Source organism: Pteronotus mesoamericanus, unplaced genomic scaffold, assembly GCF_021234165.1.
Source record: "Pteronotus mesoamericanus isolate MK-2021 breed Mesoamerican mustached bat unplaced genomic scaffold, CSHL_Meso_final contig_591, whole genome shotgun sequence".
Lineage (NCBI taxonomy): Eukaryota > Metazoa > Chordata > Mammalia > Chiroptera > Mormoopidae > Pteronotus > Pteronotus mesoamericanus.
In genome coordinates, this window is record NW_026555208.1 from 1,809,471 (window position 1) to 1,828,830 (window position 19,360).

Below are 19,360 nucleotides of genomic sequence, written 5' to 3' on the forward strand. Positions count from 1 at the left end.
TCTAGAATCTGATTTTATAACACACACACACACACACACACACACACTCCATACTGTGTGGATTAAATCTCTGAGTGCAACAAATAAAAATTAACTCAACCATTTTGCATCCAAAAAAGTGATGAGAGGGACAAATTAGATTTCAACAGAAGAAAAAAAAAAGACAAGCTTGGTAAGTTCTAGAAGGTCACCTGCCCTGCCACATTGCAAAGCTGCCCAGGACTTGGAAAGCAGCCAACTCAGAAAGGGGTGGGACATATGGGCCTTGGTCTCAGCAACTCCCAATTCTCTTTGAGTGGTTCATGTATTAAAGTGTCTGCTTTACCCAGGAAAGCTAAAGCAGAGAAGTTAAAGCAGGAAGCCTGCTTTCGGCTGGAGTTCCACAGCAGGTAAAAAGCAAAGAAAATCTTTTACTGGTTACTGGTAACATCTCTAACAGTGTCACAGGGAGGAATAGAAAAAAGATATTTTTTTTTTAAGAAAAAGAAAAAAGAAGAAAACTGTTGCATTAAAGTAATGTGCTTCTTCTTGAGTTAGATTCACGGAAGACCACCAAGATAAGGGAAATACCAAAAAGTGCAGTTCTGAGCCAGACAGGTAGGCCCAGTTATGGGATATGTCAGCGGGGGTCCAGAGTTACCTGAGCACATGCCCCTGTGATGTGCAGACTGTTCTGAGCTAAAGGCAACTTTTGTCACAGGCTCAGGAGAAACTGCTGCTCCCCAACACACACACTTAGCTGCCTAGAAGAATTTGAATTAAAGGCCTTGCCCATAAGAGATATCAGAGGTAACCTCTAAAGTAGGGAAGACTTTACTAAACATCTGCTCTTCTTATCATCCTGCAATGACCCTTTGAAAATGTCAAAGTGCATTACCTCATCCCTAGCTCAGGATGTCTCATGTACTTCAATCCCCACTTCCATCTGTGAACCTCTCCTGCATGTGGGGTCTTTGACTCTCTTGTGTATGCAGGGTTCCCATACATATATGTATTAAATTTTGTTATTTTCTCCTGTTAAGCTGTCTCAGGTCTATTTGATTATTAGATCAGCTAGAGAAACCTTGAGGGTAGAGGAAAGTTTGTTCCTCCTCCACATGTTCTTATATTAAACAGGAGACTTGCCTATATTATTCTTTTAGGTGATAAATGCTGAAATTAGCTGCCTTGGTAGAGAGGGAACCTTCCCAAGGCAAAATGCAAGTGCATTGCAAGTTGGTTATGTCAAAGTTTGGCCATCTACAGGGAAATAGCACAAAGCGAGGAAGGCCATCCTAAAGGAAGGCAAGCCTGGGGACCGGGTGTCACAAGCAGGACCTAGAGCTCTGGGTGCTATTTGAAGCTGAGAGCAGAAACACGATGTTGCTTATTATCAGCCTGGATTATTTTCCTTTCACCTTGAACCCCGCACTGATGCTAGGCTGGGTTAGCAGGTAGCTTATAAAACCAAGGTCCTTCCACCCCTCAGGTTACATCACAAAATAGGTGAAGGGGGTTAAATGGTAAGGGGAAAAAAACACAACAAAAAATTAAGAACTAAAAAATGGGTGAAGAACCCATGTTTGCAGCACCTCCAACTCAGCTCTGCTTTCTGCAGGGCAGGGCAGGAAGTGGAGAAGAAACAGACCCAAAAAAGGGGAGGAGGAAGCCAAAAATGAAAAGCAGAAAGAATGTGTCCAATTCTGCTGGCATATCCAGAAGAGAAAGACTGAAAGTACCCATTTGATCTGTTAACATGGATGTCATAGGTGCCTCAGCTGTTTGGGTAGATGGTGGGGTCAAGACGAAATTGGAGTGTTTCAAAGGACAAATAGGTGAGGAACTAGAGACAGCTATTTTGAGATGCTCCCTGTTTCAGAGGCCAGAGAAATGGGGATAGTTAGAGGAGACCAGATTCGGTCCAGAGAGGGACTGCACTTGTTTGGTCTTGGTTTGCTTCATTGTAATATTAAAAGATAAAATGTCAATTGGATCTTCAAGCTGAGTAGGAGAGGTTGACGATGTCCCAGAAGGGAAACATGAGCATAGCTGACGCCGTCACCGTCCCCCCGGAGCCCTCCGCCCGCAGTCCGTGGTAGCTGAGTCTGAGTTTTGGCTGAGTAAACTCTTGGTACAAAAGTAGCACTTCTCCTTTTCCCTGGCAGCTCATTAAAATAATGCCAACAAGTTCTGGCCGTGGAAATGTGACAAGAGAGTAAGAAGCTAGGAAAATTCCTGGGCAGGTGGAACAGGGAAACTGAGGCAAAAAATTAAACAATGCCAAACAATATGAACAACGACAGTCAACTAGTGAATTGCAAGACCTTGTCTTTGCCAAGCAAGGACACCTGAGAGCAAATGTCTGAACCTCTCCTCCCTAACCAGAGAATACATAATTTAAATCTCCTGGGTCTGGGAAACAGCAAAACAGATACCAAATTAATGCCATTTGTGCCACCCAGACCCAAGAACAAATGAAGTCAGGGGAACAAATACCAAAATCCCATTAGAGCCAGACAGACCCAAGATAAAAGTAAAACAGCAAAGCAGACCAAAGAATAATCCCAAACCCTCGCCACCGGCCACCGCGTCTGCTCATTTTTATGCATCAGCATATTTAAAATGCACCTGGAAAGTTAACGAATATTCTGCTGGAACCCTCCCCTAAGATTTTCACCCACGAAAGAGAGAGAAAAACCCTCAAAACAAAGACCGGGTACAGGCTTGCTCTAGAGCACACCCATGCCCCTTCTCAGGCATGAACTTTTTACTTCCTCCTAAACTCTAAGTGTCCCCATGACACTTGCAACCAGGGGACAGTGGGCAGCGGCAGCTCATCCTGGGCTTACCCCTCCTCCTGTCTCCAAGGCCCCTCTTTTTCTCTGACTTTCCAGTGAACTAAAAGCAGCCCCTCCTTGGCTCGCTTCTTCCATGTGACGTTTTGTAGGGAGCCAAAGCAGCCCCACCTAGGCTCTCTCCTGTTGCTTCTTCTACCCTAAGTCCTTCTTTCTTTCTCTGTTGCCAGATTTAATAAACGTATTCTCAAAATCACCTGGACTCGTGTTAAGAAATCTATCCTACACAAAATCAAGAACCCACTACAGACCGACCTGAGGCAGACCTGCTCTAGGCTCCTCTGTTTGGTAACAGAAGTAAAGGCAAAAATGTGTGTGACATCCAGGAAGTATCCTTAAAGGACCGGGGCCTGCCTTCTCTCACTGTTCCTTCTTTTTGCTGGCCAGCATGTAGATGTTCCAACTGGAGCATGAGCTACGGGGAGAAAGGCACATTTTGAGGATAGGCAGAATAAAAGCAGCCTGGGTCCATGGGATTATAGTGTTGTTTTACAAGTCCTGGATAAGCTGTGTCTCTCTTGTAGGGAAAGTAAGAGTTGACCTGGTTTAAAGCTGCTGTTATTTTTAGTTTCCATTCACAGAAGAACTTAATATTAGCTAAGGAGGGAGGATAAGTAATACAATGAGATCTCTGAGTAGAATGAGTGGGATGGGATACAGAGTAATATAAAACTATTAGCCCTTGGTAGAAGGAGGAACACTTCTTTATTCTCAACTAGACTCCACCACTGCTAGCTGTGTAATCTTAGGAAAATTACTTAAGCCCTCTGCACCTGAGTTTCATCATCTGTAAAATAGTGTAAGAGTCAACGTACACTGTACAGTGCTCTCTAAGTGTTTGCTGTGGCCATTAGAATAGGACCAAGAAGAAAAGGAAGAGATGGCTACAGATGCAAGTAGGCTTTTAATTTGTTATAACAAGATAGGGATATTTGTATCTAATGGTGTCTAAATTATCTGTGAAATAGAAGGCAAAATCCTTAAATGAGACTGGGTGGTATGGGGACAGAGGAATAAGAGATATGAGAAGATTTACAGAGATATGAGAAGTTTTGGGATAGAGCAAGCTAACTAGAGAAAGCAGAAAAATTGCCAGGCAGTACTGAGGACCCATGTGAGGCTGGTGTACCCTGATCCTCACCTGCTTTGGGCATTTACCCTCCATTCAGAATGCAGTGAGGACCTGACCAGTGCGACTCAGTTGGTTGGACATCCTCCCACAAAATGGAAGGTCATTAGTTCAATTCCTGGTCAGGGCACGTGCCTAAGTTGCGGCCCAGTCCCAGTGACAACCAGTCAACATGCTCTAACATCAATGTTTCTCTCACTCTCTCTTATTCCCTTCCTCTCTCTCTAAAAATAAATAAATAAAACCTTTTTTAAAAAAAAAAATAGAATGCGGCAAGGAGCCCTGTAATTAAATGGCTATCTGCAACAGCCCAGAAGTTAGCTCTCTGCAAGTTGATATGAAAAGGTACTTTGCTAAGTGAAAAAACCAATGTACCATGTTTCTTTGTGTCTTTCGAACTGTTGCCTATAAATGCACCTGTAGTGGGTTTATTGAATGAACTGAACTCAGTGCAGTGGTAACAGATCTCAGCCTTCTTTCCAACCACAGCCTTCACACTTTCTGTACTGAATGCCCTTTTCACACCACACCTACCACGGCATCTCAAGCAGATCCCGTAGACTGTGGTCATTTGTTAATAGAAAAACAGTCTTACATCAGTAAATAAAACTAAACTCCTTTCTATGTATTAAAATAATTCAGTCTTGCCTAAATTAAAATATAAAACATTCCCTATTCAAAATTTCTTTTATCCACCTTGCAGTTTCAGCTCAGGCCAGTTCAGTGGCTTTGGAACTTGTAATAATGAAAATATACAATGACAGCTCTTTCATTTTCCATCTACTTCCTTCACCTCCTGCAACTGGCACCTCCTGCAACTGGCTCCTCCTGCGTCCCCAAAAGGTGTTTGGATGTGAGTTTCTCTGTATAGTAATAGCCTGTTGTAACTGAGCGCTTAACACCCGCTGTATAGAGGTGTCAGAATTTCGCTCTCTCCTGGCGACATTTGTGGATTTCAGAGGTCCAGTGGGGATCTCAACACTGTACAGTTTTCTGACCTGGGAGATGGGAAATGGAGGAGAAGTAGGAAGGAAGAAGTATGCGTCCTCCTGCTAATCTGAGACCCCACATCCTCAGTTCCTCTCCACCGGCGTACATTCTGCAGTCTCTTATTGTAAGTACCGAGTACTCCCGTGGACGAGGCTCCTTCATGTTCACTTCTCTTCTGCAGCATCTACTTGACTTTGTCACATCAAGCGCTCAGCATGCAGACTACCCCACTGCTGCCTTCTTCCCTTGCTTTAACATTGAGGGCTGCTCTAGCCAGCCTCCCCACTTGAATTTATATATAGGTGGGAAGGAGGCAGCTGATTCTGTCACATGTCAAGCTCTTCCAAGAACTCTCTCATCACCTTTTGCTGTGGTAGCTGCATTGGGATTGCATTGGATATGGGTTTCTGCAACTCCCCAAGCCTTTTTCCACAAGAAAGATACCGGATTCCCAATCATCCCGAGTGGTTTTCTTAGCACCATCCCCCACCACACACACACACACACACACACACACACACACACACATGTACATGTACACAAACATACACATACTTAGAAAACCACGATACTTGCTCCCTGTGCTTTAACTTTCATAGGATTTTTGGTCTTCAACTCTATAGACTGAAGGTGGATGTTAGGGTAAGGGTCAAAGAATCTGTTCAGTCAAATTTTAAGTAATCCTTTGGGTATGTGTATTATCTAAGCTTAGAGCTTTTGTCAAAATATCGAGCTATTAGAAATCCCATTCACCATTCTGTTACACACATGCTTATTATGGTAGAAACATTCTAAAAACACAGAAAGAAGGAGTTGTGGTTCTCTCCAGAGAAAGACTCAGGAGTTTGGGTTAGAAAAGCATTCTCCTGAAGAAAAAAAATTTAACATGCACATGTATTACTTTTTCAGTTTTAAGGAAACTGCTTTAGAAAAATTGAAAGCTTTCCTATTCACTCTCACATCTCCAAGACCGTCTTGTTACACCAGTGTAACAAACAGGAGCGCTGGTATCACACAAAGCAAAGCAATGCATTCCTTAGAGGAAAGGCTTCCTTAAAGCCACTTGTTGGACAAGTTGATTTCAAGCAAGAGTCAAAGTTTATTTCAAACTTCCCCTCAAGGGAGCTAAGGTTCCAAGAAACTCAGTTGAAAAAATATCTTTGAGGAAAGGAGGCTTGACTGGGAGGAAAAGGAGGTACGTAGACAAAATTGTTCAATGTGATATAAGGGAAATATGGCTGGTTCGAGGTCACTAAGCTCATCACTACAAGACTAATGGTCAGCTAAGAGGGTTAAAGTCCAACTTTCCCAAAGGGGCTATTAATCAGATCACACAACAAAGTTCTTTTCCACTTAATCTATCAAGGTTGTTTATGATAAGTGCAACAGCATGTGACTTCACCTTTTCTCAGGTTTGAGGGTTGTTGTTTTCTTCTGTTTCTAACAGCTGGATTCCCAGTCTTACTTGTCAATAATGTTGATTGTTTCCCCTTATATTCTTCCCATCCCCCTCATCTCTGCTGTCAGTGTTCTCCTCCAGACCCCAACCTCAGTCTTACTCCTTTCCCTCTGAACAAATAGTCAGTGAGCCTTCACTATGCCCCAGACACCATGCCGGGGGATGAGGATAAAATGGTGCAACTGAAGGTATCCACCCCCATCACCCTTGGTCTAGTGGGGAAGACATTAAGCAATTGTCTCCTGAAGGGTATGTGTGGGTAGAACCTGCGGAAGGCCCCCCAGTTTGAACTTGCTAAACAGAAACTTGAAGGACAAGAAGTTAGGCAGGTGGGGGAGGGGGCAGCACAGACAGGGCCTGTGTTACCTCACTCCCTACCTGGTGGAGATCATGGGAACTTGGAAATCTTCTCATCTCCTTCCTCCTCCTCCTCCTTCTACCTGGATCTGAAATGTGGAGGAAAATGTGATGCTATAAGAAATGATAAACCCTCAACTCAACAGGTCAAAGTGGGTAGTCATGCCCCAGGTCTATAACTTACTTAATGAAAGGTTTTTAAGCCAGCTCTGTTCATTGTTCTCGTGAACCTAGGTTAGCACCTTTGAGATACCTGAAGTAATGTCCCTCAAAGGCATAAACACCCTCAAGAGAGCACACAATCTTTTTTTTAAGACCTTAATAAATGTTTTTTTTAATTTAACTGGAGTCACTTACACTTCTGTTTTTTTTGCTCTCAATATTTTTCATTGTACTTTTTACACCATTTAGTCCCCTCATACCCCTCTCCCCATAATCACCGCACTGTTGTCCATGTCCATGAGCCCTTTTTCCTTTTTGCTCAGTCCTTCTACTCCCTAACCTCCCACCCCATTAGCTGCCATCCTGCTCTCTATGAGTCTGTCTCTATTTTGCTTGTTAGTTGAGTTTGTTCACTAGATTTCACATATGAGTGAAATCATATGGTATTTGTCTTTCTCTAACTGGCTTATTTCATTTAGCATAATGTTCTCCAGGTCCATCCATACAGTTGCAAATAGTAAAACTTTCGTCTTTTTTACAGCCAGGTAATACTCCATTGTGTAAATGTCCCATAGTTGTTTTATCCACACATCTACTGATGGACACTTGGGCTGCTTCTATGTCTTGGCAATTGTAAATAACGCTGCAATAAATATAAGCGTGCTTATATCTTTTCGAATTAGTGTTTTGCGCTCCTTCAGGTATATTCCCAAAAGTGGGATCACTAGGTCAATAGGCAGATCCATTTTTAATTTTTTGAGGTACCTCCATACCGCTTTCCACAATGGCTGCACCAGTCTGCATTCCCACCAACAGTGCAAAAGGTTTCCCTTTTCTCCATCCACTTCTTCATCGGCACTTGTTATTTGTTGATTTGTTTATGATGGCCACTCTGACAGGTGTGAGATGGTATGTCACTGTGGTCTTAATTTGCATTTCTCTGATGACGAGAGCACATAATCTTAACCATCCTGTTATCCAATCCCCACCTTGATTTCTTCCACCTTCATGTAATCTTTCTTACATCTTTCTTGCCTTGACAGAAGTACACTAGTTTTAACTTCAGAGGAAGCTATATCCCTTTTCTTGCCCAATATAACACTTACACTTATGCTCCATCTGCTTACCTCCTAAGCCAGAAACCCTGGTCTGTGCCTTTAATTCAAATATTCACTTTTTTACCTTGTTTACTTATGGATCTGAGGTGGCTACTTGGAAGGCATCAAAAGCCCTTTCCCCATAGAGCTGACTTAAAAACATTCAAACATATAGAGAATTTTTATGAGTTTATTTGAGCCAAACTGAGGACATACATCAGGGAGCAAGATCTCCAATACTCTGGATAGTAACAGTTTGGTAGCTTCTTTTATGCAGCTGAAATTAAGGAAGATTACAGGAGGCAGGAGAAATGCAAAGCGGAGATTGACTTATAGGATAGTTAAAGATTATGGCCTCTCTTTAGAGTGGTTATGGGTTTTTTCAAAGGCATATTAACACAGATACATAGAAACAGAATACAGGGCTTACTTAAGGCAAAGATAAACTTTTTACTTAAAAAGTTATATACCTGGAGTATGATTACCCACCATGGCCTGCCCAGTTAGGAAATTTATGATCAGATCACCCTGTGAGGTTACTTTCCACAGAACCCCTTTTTTTAGAGCCCTTTTTTCATCCACAATGGCATTCAGTTGGTTGTGTTGAGGCTACTTTCCTAATATCTATTTTATCTTTCCTCCCAGGTGAATGACCCCTCTCCAATCCCACTTTTCATAATTCGCCATCTCTAACTTCACTTATTACCAATTCCACCAGCTGAGCTCCCTGGCCAGTCCTCACTGAAGCTCCATAGCTTAGCAAGACTAACTCCAAAACAATTCGTTAATGACTGTATTGTCCAGATTGCAACTCGACTGTTTAAGATCTGGTCCCTGCCTACCCACCTCTCCTACCTCTCCTCTCAAAACCACCTTTCATCTAAACTCTTGACTATTTCCCCTTCTTGCATAGTGTTTTCTGCAATTGGTCTTTTGCTTGTATCTCACTTCTAATTTATTCTACCATTCTTAGTGAGACTTGCCAAAAACTGTGGTGAATACTGGGGATATTTTGTAGCAAAACCAGACATTGTCCCTGTCCTCATGAAGCTTAACATCTACTGGAGAAGAAAGATATGAATCAAATATGTAAATTTACATTTACAAATAACTGTAAAAGTATAATTGTAAATAGAAATATGATGAAAGAAAAAGGAGGAGGAAGAGGAAGGGAAAGGGAGAGGCAGAGAAAAGAAGACAAGTAAGAAATCAAGGAAAATGCCCCCAAGGGGGAAAAAAATTGAGCTGAAGAATGAGAAGTTAATTAAGTGAAAAGAGAGGGAAGATCTTTTTAGGAAGAAGAAACAGCATGTGCAAAGGCCCTGAGAAAGCTGAAAGCATGTTGTGTTAAGTTCTGAAAGAAGGCAATGCATCACAAGCATTGAGATGTAATGCTTCCAATCTTGTTCTTTCCAATCTTGTTCTCTAAGCAAATACTAATTTAATTTTTAAGGCTGGAAGACTTTTCTCATCCCCACCAACCCTTACTCCCTAATCAACAGAAATCAACCACTTCTTCTTTTGACCCCTACAGTACCAAGTAAGCCCTTCATCAAAAGCTCTTTATGGTAGGTCTGTGCTTTCACGTCTATTTCTCACCACAGGTCCCTGAGGGCAGGTCTGAGGGAGGTGCTGGTGTCATAGCTGGGCTCTGTGGTTCGCGTTCCCTGGTACAACACCTGGTGCAGAGCAGACTTCCAAAAGTGCTTGTTATGGGAATGGCCGGCTGGTTGGGCGACTGGATGGATGAATGTATGAATTAAATTAGTAATAAATGCGTCCATTCCTTTGAAGATTAAGGCTAAACTCTTTAATGTAATCCTCTTAATCTGGCTGCCCTGCCAGTCTCTCCAGCCTCAGTCCTCAGCACTATTCAACTCCTGACTCCCCTCAGGGCTCCAATCCTAGTGTCTTCTCTCTCAGTTCCAGAACCGGCCCTGCCCTTCCTGCCAGAGGACTGTGCAAGCAGTTCCCTCCGCCAGGGGCACGGGTCTTTCTCCATCAAGGCACTCGTCTTGGCACAAGCCTTTTAATTAGTTTTTCTTAAGATGCAGAATTTCTCCCTCTTCCTTCAGAAGAAAATGGGCTTTATTGAATGAATCCTTTGATGAGAAGTTTAGGGTGGGGAGGGTGCGGTCTTCCGAAGGCTGCCTGAATAACAATAAACAACTACAGGGCTTTTCTAACTAGGAAGGCTGAATTCAGTGAGGGGTAGGGGTGGGGGTGTGTGTGTGTGTGTGTATGTGTGTGTGTGTGTGTGTGTGTGTGTGTGTTGAATGACTGAATTTATGATTGCCTGGCATTAAAAGGAATTATCATATTTCCCCATGTGTATGTGCACTCACGTTTCTGGCCCAAACTTGCCATAAAAAAAATCTTCTGTTTTAATTAATTAATTCTTTTATTTATATTTAGATACTTGTTTTTTGTATTATAGAGGAATTTTAGCATTTATTTTTGAACATATTATGGTACAAGAAACTTTATGTAACAAATAATTACAAAACACAAGAACAGATACAAAGTATTTTAGGTACTATCTATGTATAATGTGCAGCCTTATTTTTCCCTCAAAAATTTGGGCAAAAAAGTGCACATTATACACAGCAAACTATGGTAAATAAATGCCCTCTACATCTATTAAATAAATGCCCCCTACATGTTCCACTGAGGGAGAAAAATTGGAGTTTTCAAAGTTGCCCACATTCTTTCCTTTGTGCTTCACCTTGTTGCGGCCATAGTCCCTCTCCCCTGACAATGGACACAGTGAATGGGGCATGGGAAGCGGGTAAGAGCTGGGAGCTGGGCCTCATTCAGTTAAGGACAGTGAATACAGCTAGAAGATACAACTTAAAGATGGGGCATTGAATACTAAGACTTTCTCTGTACTATACATTGTTGGAAGTAATCTTTTTCTCAGTGACTCCTCACAGCGTGTTCTATTATTATCTCCATATGACACAGGAAGAAAATGAATTTTGGAAAGTGACATGCTTTCTCCAGAGTCACACAACTTGTAAGCGGCAGAGGGCAGGATTCTAACCCAGGATCCTGAATCTAAAACCCACCTCCTTAGCTCATGCTCCTGCCATTCAGGGTCATTTACACGTTGTGTCAGAATTGCTTGTCAGAACATACTATTTCTTTGGGGCCTGCGCCCTTAAATTCTTAAGATTTCTAGCCTTCTAGTATTCCCTCAAAAATCCACAAGAGGGAGACCTTTCCCCACCAGTTCTCAGCTGCTGCCTGGAATTGCAGGTTTAATTTGCAGTTTCGTAGGTTACAATAGGTGACTGTTGCTTAATTTTGCAGCTGTAAGTTTACACGGGGGGACCATGGCTAGAGTGGTGCCCATCTAAAAGGGACCCGCTGAACCATAACATTTACGATGACCTGGGTAATGGGCCCAGTCAGCAGGTGAAGATGAGTCATCTTTAAACCAGTCACACTTGGATTCCAGACAAAACAGATCAGCTGCTTCATCTGGGGTGTTCTACTTGACATTTATAGGGTTTGCTATGTAGTCCAGGATAAACAAGCCTGACGGTGTGATTGTTCCACAGCGAGCTGTGGGTCCTGTGTCAGCCCATGCATGCTCTTCCATCCTGCAGCATTTAGAAGCAAAGATATCGCCCCTAAATTACCCACCCTCACAACCCATTTTAGTAAAGTTCTTCAGGAATTTGATGATGCTAATCTTCAAAATAAAACAACTCCTTATTATTATACTCTCTGGTTTCAGTAGTTTCTTGGTTGTGTCCTCTCCCTACATGAGCTACCTCTTGGTTTCTAGAGTCTTAGAGGTACTCTCTGTTGTCACCACATAGTTGTTTCCTTTGGGGTAGATTCTGAGACTAGTGGCCAAAGCTCAGACCAACCAAAATCTGTGCTTGATCCAGCATCAAGGTCCTACCCAGCTCTCTCTCTTTCATTTTAGCTATCACAGATAGCAATCATGAAGAAATATATTTTGCTCTCTTCTTAGTTTCCATTTCTGTAAGCATTCAGAAACACAACTAGATTATACCCAAAGTTGTCTGCAAAAGAAAAAAAAAGAGCTGAAAGTTCTTATAGTAACAAGTGCATTCTTGAGGACCATTAAGCCTGCATTCTTAGCCTCTGGATTGGTCCGGAGACGGTAACCTTCTAGTCTCGACCAGTGGTCAGGATAATGGATGTGTTGATATAAGAAACACCCAAACATGCAGAGAATTTTTATGAGTTTATTTGAGCCAAACTAACAACATATGCCAGGGAACAAGATCTCAAATGCTCCAGAAAGTAACAATTTTGCTGCTTCTTTTATGCCTTTAAAATTAAGTAGAGAAAGTAAGGGAGATTTCCTGGAGGTGAAGGAAAGCAAAGCGGGGACTGAATTACAGGGATGGTTAACAAGATTATGTGACCTTTTGAGGGCAATTATCAAAGGTATGTTAACCTAGATGCATAGAAACAATGGACAGAACTTGGCTTAAGGCAAAGATAAACTTTTTACTAAAAAGCTGTATGCCTGGGGTGTAAGTACCCACCAGGACTTGCTCAGTGAGGAATTTATGATCAGATCACCCTGTAAGATTACTTCCCCTAGAATCATTTTATTTTGTTGTTGTTGTTGTTGTTGTTGTTGTTTTATTTTTTTGGCTCCAGATGTCAGGAGGTCCAGATACTTAAACATCCTTTCCTTAGTCCTTCAGGGGGTAACCAGAAGGTTATCTGGAAGTTTGATGTATATCCAGGCATTGACACAGGACTACAAATTTCAATTGTTTTAGTTCCCAGGCTAGTTAGAACAGGAATAGAATCATTTCCTCATGCCTCAACCTACTTGATTTTAGGAATTTAGCCGGTTGGCTGTGACTCCATCTTACTTCTTCACTCTGTTCCTCAACCTTTAGTAATTGCAGCGCAGCTGCCGTTCCCTACGTACCGTGGGTGACCATGTCCCGACCCAGGAATCAAAGGTTCCTCATCCTCTACCCCTTCATGTTTTCTCTTCCCAAACCACATGCTTGCATAAGCCAGGGCCAGTCTGGCAAATCCTACTTTTGATGCCAGTTCTGGGGTGCCTTCTCTGAAACCCACCAATTCTCCAATTCTCTACAACCAACTGGTTGTAGAATAATCCAATAAAAGTCTGACCCTATGTACCTGGAGTCAGAGTAAGACTCCACCAATTAAAGGGCTGACTCCCGTAAGATTCCCCTTCCCAAAGCCAGTCTCAAGTCTCAGGTCACCACCTGTGCTTGTGACCAACCAGTTACAAATTCTGGTTTCATAATTCGTTGGAACAGAACTTGGAAAACACCATACTTACATGTACTAGTATATTGTAAAGGGTACAACACGAGAACAACCAAATGGCTTAGGGCAAGGCATAGAACAGGGCATGTCATGGATCTTCCATGTTCTCTAGGCATACCGTCCTCCCAGGGCCCTGTTCACCAACCAGAAGGTCTGAAAGAGTTTTTTGGTAAAGATCTTATTTATTTTTAGAGAGGGGCAGGGAAGGAGAAAGAGAGGAAGAGAAACATCAATGTGCGGTTGCTTCTCACGTGTTCCCCACCGGGGACCTGGCCCGCAACCCAGGCCTGTGCCCTAGACTGGGAGTCAAACCGGCGACCGTTTGGTTGGCAGGCCAGCGCCCAGCCCACTGAGCCACATCAGTCAGGGCTCAAACTTTTTAGAGAGCTCAGTCTCCGGCCCTACTCCCCTCCATGGAAGTTGGGGGATGGGACTGAAATTTCTCTCCCACTGATTACTTTTTCTTCTTAGTAACCAGCCCCATTTTCTATCTGGGGACCCAACCCTAAGTCACCTAATGAGCATAAATTCAGATTTTAAGAGGCTTGCATTAATAACAAAAGACAGTCCTAAAGACAGTCCTATAGCTCAGGAAATTCAAAGGTTTTGGGGAGCTCTGTGCCAGGAACTGGAGACAAGGACCAAATATGTTTTTTACTGTACCACAGTTACTCTGAGATAATGCCCACAGAAATGAGGAAAAGAGTCTCCTGGGAAGAAACTCTCAAAGGAAAGAAATGACAGGACTCTGGGTCTTGGAGAAGCTCCCTAAGAGTTACAACAGCTTAGATTTTCACTTCTGCCACTTCCCCAAGCTTCGGTGTCCCCTCTGTAAAATGGAGATAATAACAGCATTATACTTGCTTCTTAATTGAAGATTAGTCATTATAAAGTGTCTGGATCAGTGTAGGAAACATGTATAAAGCTCAGTAAATGGTAGCTTTTACCATCATGGATACAGGAGGTGGGAGATCCACGCTCTAGTCCACGTTCCTGGCCCTTCTGACTTTATACCTTCTTCGTCAGTTCACCGTCCCCGAACCTCAATTTCCTCATCCGTAAAATTAAAATATGGGTTTCCCCACTGAGCCCAGGGTCCCTTCCCTCCGAAGTCTGAATCCAAGGTGACTCAAAGGTTCTCTCAGTCAGGGTGACTCAGGGCGCTGGTGCCAGTGGCAGAACTGGGAAATCGAGCGGAGGCGCCCTCGCGGCAGGGGCAACACACTCAGTGTGAGAATCCCTGCCGGGCCCGCTCCCCGGGCTTCCCTTCCCGAGTTCGGTGCCGGAGGTGGGGAGGGGGGAGGGGCGCAGGGGGGCGGGAGGGGGCTGGCAGTTAACTATTCCAGGACTCCGAGCGCAGGTTTGGAGGAAGGTAGCACCTAGGAGCCTCGGATGGGCCTTTTTGCCTACCACACTGGACGGGTCTACGTCCGGCCGGGAGGCCGGAGCGGGTCAGGGGCGGGTCCCGGGCGTGCAGGGCCGGCTCCGCCTCCGCGGCGTTGTCAAGGTTCCCCGCCTCCGCGGCGAACAGCTGCAGGGGACGTAGGAAGAGGAAGGGGTGGAGCTACCTTGAGGCTGGCGTTGGAGCTGTCAGCCGACTGCAGCCGGGCTAACCGGCTGTCCCTAGGGCTCTCCCAAGGGCTTAGAGACCAGCCAGGGCCTAGACTGGCGGGGCCGGGTCTGGAGACCAGACCGGTCGAGAAAGCCAGGCAATGCCGCGCCACGGAGTAAATCCCGGCCAGGGCCACCCCAGGTCCGGCAGGGACCAGCGATGGGACAGATCCCGGGGGGCCCCCAGCCTGAGGCTCCTGTGGATGGCTCTGGCGTTGGCCCTGCTCAACTCCCTAGTCCTCTGGACCCCCGCGGGGGCCCACCCACTTCCCACCCAAGGCCTATTTGCCAGTTTCAGTCGCGTAATGCCCCGGCTCCAGGAAACCTTTGGGTGGTGGAACCTCACCTGTCCAGTTTGCAAAGGCCTGTTCACTGCCATCGACTTTGGACTGCAGGTGAGTGCTGAAGGGACTGTGGTGAAGCAGGCCAAAGGAGAGGGCCAGGGCCTGGGGTCCCAAAGAGCACCCCTCATGGGGAGAGTCTAGCATCCACAAGCTGTTAATGAATTTGCTCTCCTTTGGGGACATCCGTATCTGTTCACCACCACTACTTCCATTGTGACCTTGTGATGTAAGGAAAGAGTGACAATTATATGCTGAGCACTGTGCTAGCCATTTTATACAGGTTAAATGAAGCCTGAGAGCTTGTTTCATTACAGCTGTTACCTCCATTTTACGAAGGAATAGAGTCCCAGAGAGGTGAAGTCACTTGTCCAAGGACAGACAACTGACCAAGGGGGATGGGGACTCCCACCCTGGTGTGCCTCCACCTCCCACTTAGCACCTCCAGCCCTGAGCACCATGCCTAGTACCCCTATCTACTCAAAAGGAGCTTGAATTAAGACATATCCAAGGGTGTGGGACTAAATGGGGCTGCCTTAACCCTTGTTAGGGCTGTGATAAGCACTGGTTGTTAGGTGAGCTTTGTGAGGCTCCCCAGGCAGGCAGGGCCCTGCCCCCTGCATGTGTCCCCAAACCCTGGACAGTGTGTCATTGCGCCCAGCCCAAATTTCAGGGCACGCTGCAGACCGTGCCTGAGGAAGCCAGCTGGGCAAGTGAAGGCCTGAACTACCACTTGCCACAGAACTGAAGAGGAAGTGCTAGGCTGGTGCTGCCTGGGTCTCAGGGAAGTCACTGTGGGAGGCAGGGGTGGAGGGCTCTGTGTCCAGCCCAGCCCCAGGTGGGATATGAAGGCCCAAAGAGTGGTAGCCAGGGGATGGCCTAACCTCTGTGCTCTGTCTCTGACCTTTCACCACTGGGTCTTCCCACCACAGAGTGAGACCAACATAGCCCGGGTGGGCTCCCTGGCCATCAAGCTGTGCAAGCTGCTGAAGATAGCACCACCTGCTGTGTGTGAGTCAGCTGTCCACCTCTTTGAAGATGACATGGTGGAGGTGTGGAGACGCTCAGTACTGAGCCCATCTGAGGCCTGTGGCCTGCTCCTGGGCTCCACCTGCGGGAACTGGGACATTTTGTCATCTTGGAACATCTCTTTGCCAGCTGTGCCGAAGCCATCCCCCAAGCCGCCCAATCCCCCAGCTCCAGGTGCCCCTGTCAGCCGGGTCCTCTTCCTCACTGACCTGCACTGGGACCGGGACTACCTGGAGGGCACAGACCCTGACTGTGAGGACCCACTATGCTGCCGCCAGGGCTCTGGCCTGCCACCCGCCTCCCGCCCAGGTGCTGGATACTGGGGCGAGTATAGCAAGTGTGACCTGCCCCTGCGGACTCTGGAGAGCCTGTTGAGCGGGCTGGGCCCCGCCGGCCCTTTTGATATGGTGTACTGGACAGGAGATATCCCTGCGCATAACGTCTGGCACCAGTCTCGTCAGGACCAGCTGCAGGCCCTGACCACTGTGACAGCCCTTGTGAAGAAGTACTTGGGGCCAGTGCCTGTGTATCCTGCCGTGGGCAACCACGAAAGCACGCCGGTCAACAGCTTCCCTCCCCCCTTCGTAGAGGGCAACCACTCTTCCCGCTGGCTCTACGAGGCGATGGCCAAGGCGTGGGAGCCCTGGCTGCCTGCGGAAGCCCTTCACACCCTCAGGTACTTGAGGTCCTTGGGAAAACTGGAACAGAAAAGAAAGGTAGATGAAAGTGAAGGGAGCAGGGAATGTGGGCGTCATCTCTGACTGCTCTAGCAGGAGTCCTCCCCGCTCCTCCCTGGCCCTCCCTAATCTGACTCCACCTTCTGTTTCTGCACTTATCTCCAGCCGTCCTCCGTCCCAGGGCTGGCAGCACTCCCTCTCCGTGCTAGTCTCAGCTGTGCCCATGTTGGCCCTCTCTAGAACGCCTTCCCCTCCTGGTTAACATCCCAACTTAGCCAGGCCCCTATCATCGTTCCTCAGTGGCTTTTGTTTCCCATTCTAGCTCACTTTTTTCTCTACCCTTAACTCCTAGAGCCCTTATTAGCCCTCTGAACCACTCTCCTCAGCCACTTGGGCCCTATCCTCATAGAGTTTGGTCTTCAGCTAGAATGGGAGCTCCTTGAGGGTTGAGAGGATGTTCTGTGTGCCTCTGCTCTCCATCCAGATGTCTAGCACAGGACTGGGCAAGCAGGACCAAGTCTATGAACAAGTGTTGACCCCTCATGTTCACTTTGTTTCAGAATTGGGGGGTTCTATGCCCTTTCCCCATACCCCGGCCTCCGCCTCATCTCTCTCAATATGAATTTTTGTTCCCGTGAGAACTTCTGGCTCTTGATCAACTCCACAGATCCCGCTGGACAGCTCCAGTGGCTGGTAGGAGAGCTTCAGGCCGCTGAGGATCGAGGAGACAAGGTGAGGGAGAGTGGGGAGCATGGTGGTAGGTGGCCCAGGGTCAGGGAGCAGCTGCCTCTTCCCAGCAGACTCACATCTGCAGCTGGAGCACCTGTGAGCAGAGAAGCTTCCAACAACAGTCTTCTCGGGGTTCAGCTCAAGGTCCCCCTTAGAAGTCCTTTTGTTCATTCTCCCTCTCTCTGGCCAGGCATACCAGCCAGTATAGAAAAAAAAAAAAAAAAAAAATGAGTACCGACTATGTTGGCTAGGGCCGTCTGAACCCTTCCTCACCCTGATAACTGTCCTTATCTCTCCCCGAAGGTGCACATAATCGGCCACATCCCCCCAGGGCACTGCCTGAAGAGCTGGAGCTGGAATTATTACCGAATTGTAGCCAGGTAGGAGGGAGGTGGGAGTAGGAGGATGAAAAGTCTGATGATTGGAATTCCCTTGAGCCTCTCAATGTCCCTCCTACCCCATCCGGGTAGCGGGTAGCGAGGCTACTTACTTGAATAGGATGAAAAAGAAGGCATCCTATCCTCCTCCTCCCTAAAATCTGAATATGACTCCTGTCCTCTGGCTAGGTATGAGAACATCTTGGCTGGCCAGTTCTTTGGCCACACCCACGTGGATGAATTTGAAGTCTTCTATGACGAGGAAACCCTGAGCCGGCCGCTATCTGTAGCCTTCCTGGCACCCAGTGCCACCACTTACATCAGCCTTAATCCCGGTGAGTGAGGCCGACGGCGCTTGCCGAAATAGGGGAAATTGGTGGGCTAAAAGGGCGGAGTCAGAGTCTAGGCCAACAAGGGGCTGGACGTGAGGCCCCTCCCTTCCGTCGCCTTAGCTCTTTCCGTCTTCAGCCAGCCCTCCCCTCCTTGCAGGTTACCGGGTCTACCAAATAGACGGCAAGTACCCGGGGAGCTCTCACGTGGTCCTAGATCATGAGACTTACATCCTGAACCTGACACTGGCTAACCAGCCCGGAGCCACTCCGCACTGGCATCTCCTCTACAGAGCTCGAGAAACCTACGGGCTGCCCAATGCGCTGCCTGGCGCCTGGCACGACCTGGTATACCGCATGCGGGGAGACACGCAGCTGTTCCAGACCTTCTGGTTTCTCTACCATAAGGGCCACCCGCCCTCCGAGCCCTGCGGCACGCCCTGCCGCCTCGCTACTCTGTGCGCCCAGCTCTCCGCCCGCTCCGACAGCCCTGCTCTGTGTCGCCACCTGTTGCCAGATGCAAGCGTCTCTGATGTCCGGAGCCTGTGGCCACGCCCACCGCTCTGCTAGCCCCCGAAGCTGGGAGAGTGTGTGTCTTTGGAAGGGAGCAAAAACCCCTGAGAGCCGCTGTGAGAGGGACGGCGGTGAGGAGCCTATCCAGGGCCCCAGGTACACGGGGGAAACAGCACCTTCTTTCCTGGAGCTGGGTTGGCAAGGCACGAAGGAAGGTTGGCGGCTCTGCCAGTTCACAGCATCTAGGCTGTCCTGGGGCTGCTGTCCTTTCCCTGACATAGAGCAGAGGTCTCCATTGGCACTGCCCTGGACAGACCAGATAGAGCTGCCGCCCCAGGCCTGTGCTGGCCAGCCAGGAACATTATACTGCTGCTGCTGCTGCCTGCCTGGCTGCCAGGCTGTTAAAATAAAGATAAGAGACTTGG

The 19,360-nt window shown here is 46.7% G+C and overlaps 1 protein-coding gene across 1 annotated transcript; it reads left to right on the forward strand.

Moving 5' to 3' along the window:
• Nucleotides 1-14,868: 14,868 nt before the first annotated feature.
• Nucleotides 14,869-19,360, forward strand: SMPD1 (sphingomyelin phosphodiesterase 1). The gene is made up of 6 exons (XM_054580579.1): nt 14,869-15,335; nt 16,214-16,986; nt 17,548-17,719; nt 18,020-18,096; nt 18,283-18,428; nt 18,583-19,360. Exons 1-6 carry the CDS (start codon nt 15,042-15,044, stop codon nt 18,990-18,992), a joined length of 1,872 nt encoding a protein of 623 aa, XP_054436554.1. The 5' UTR covers nt 14,869-15,041; the 3' UTR covers nt 18,993-19,360.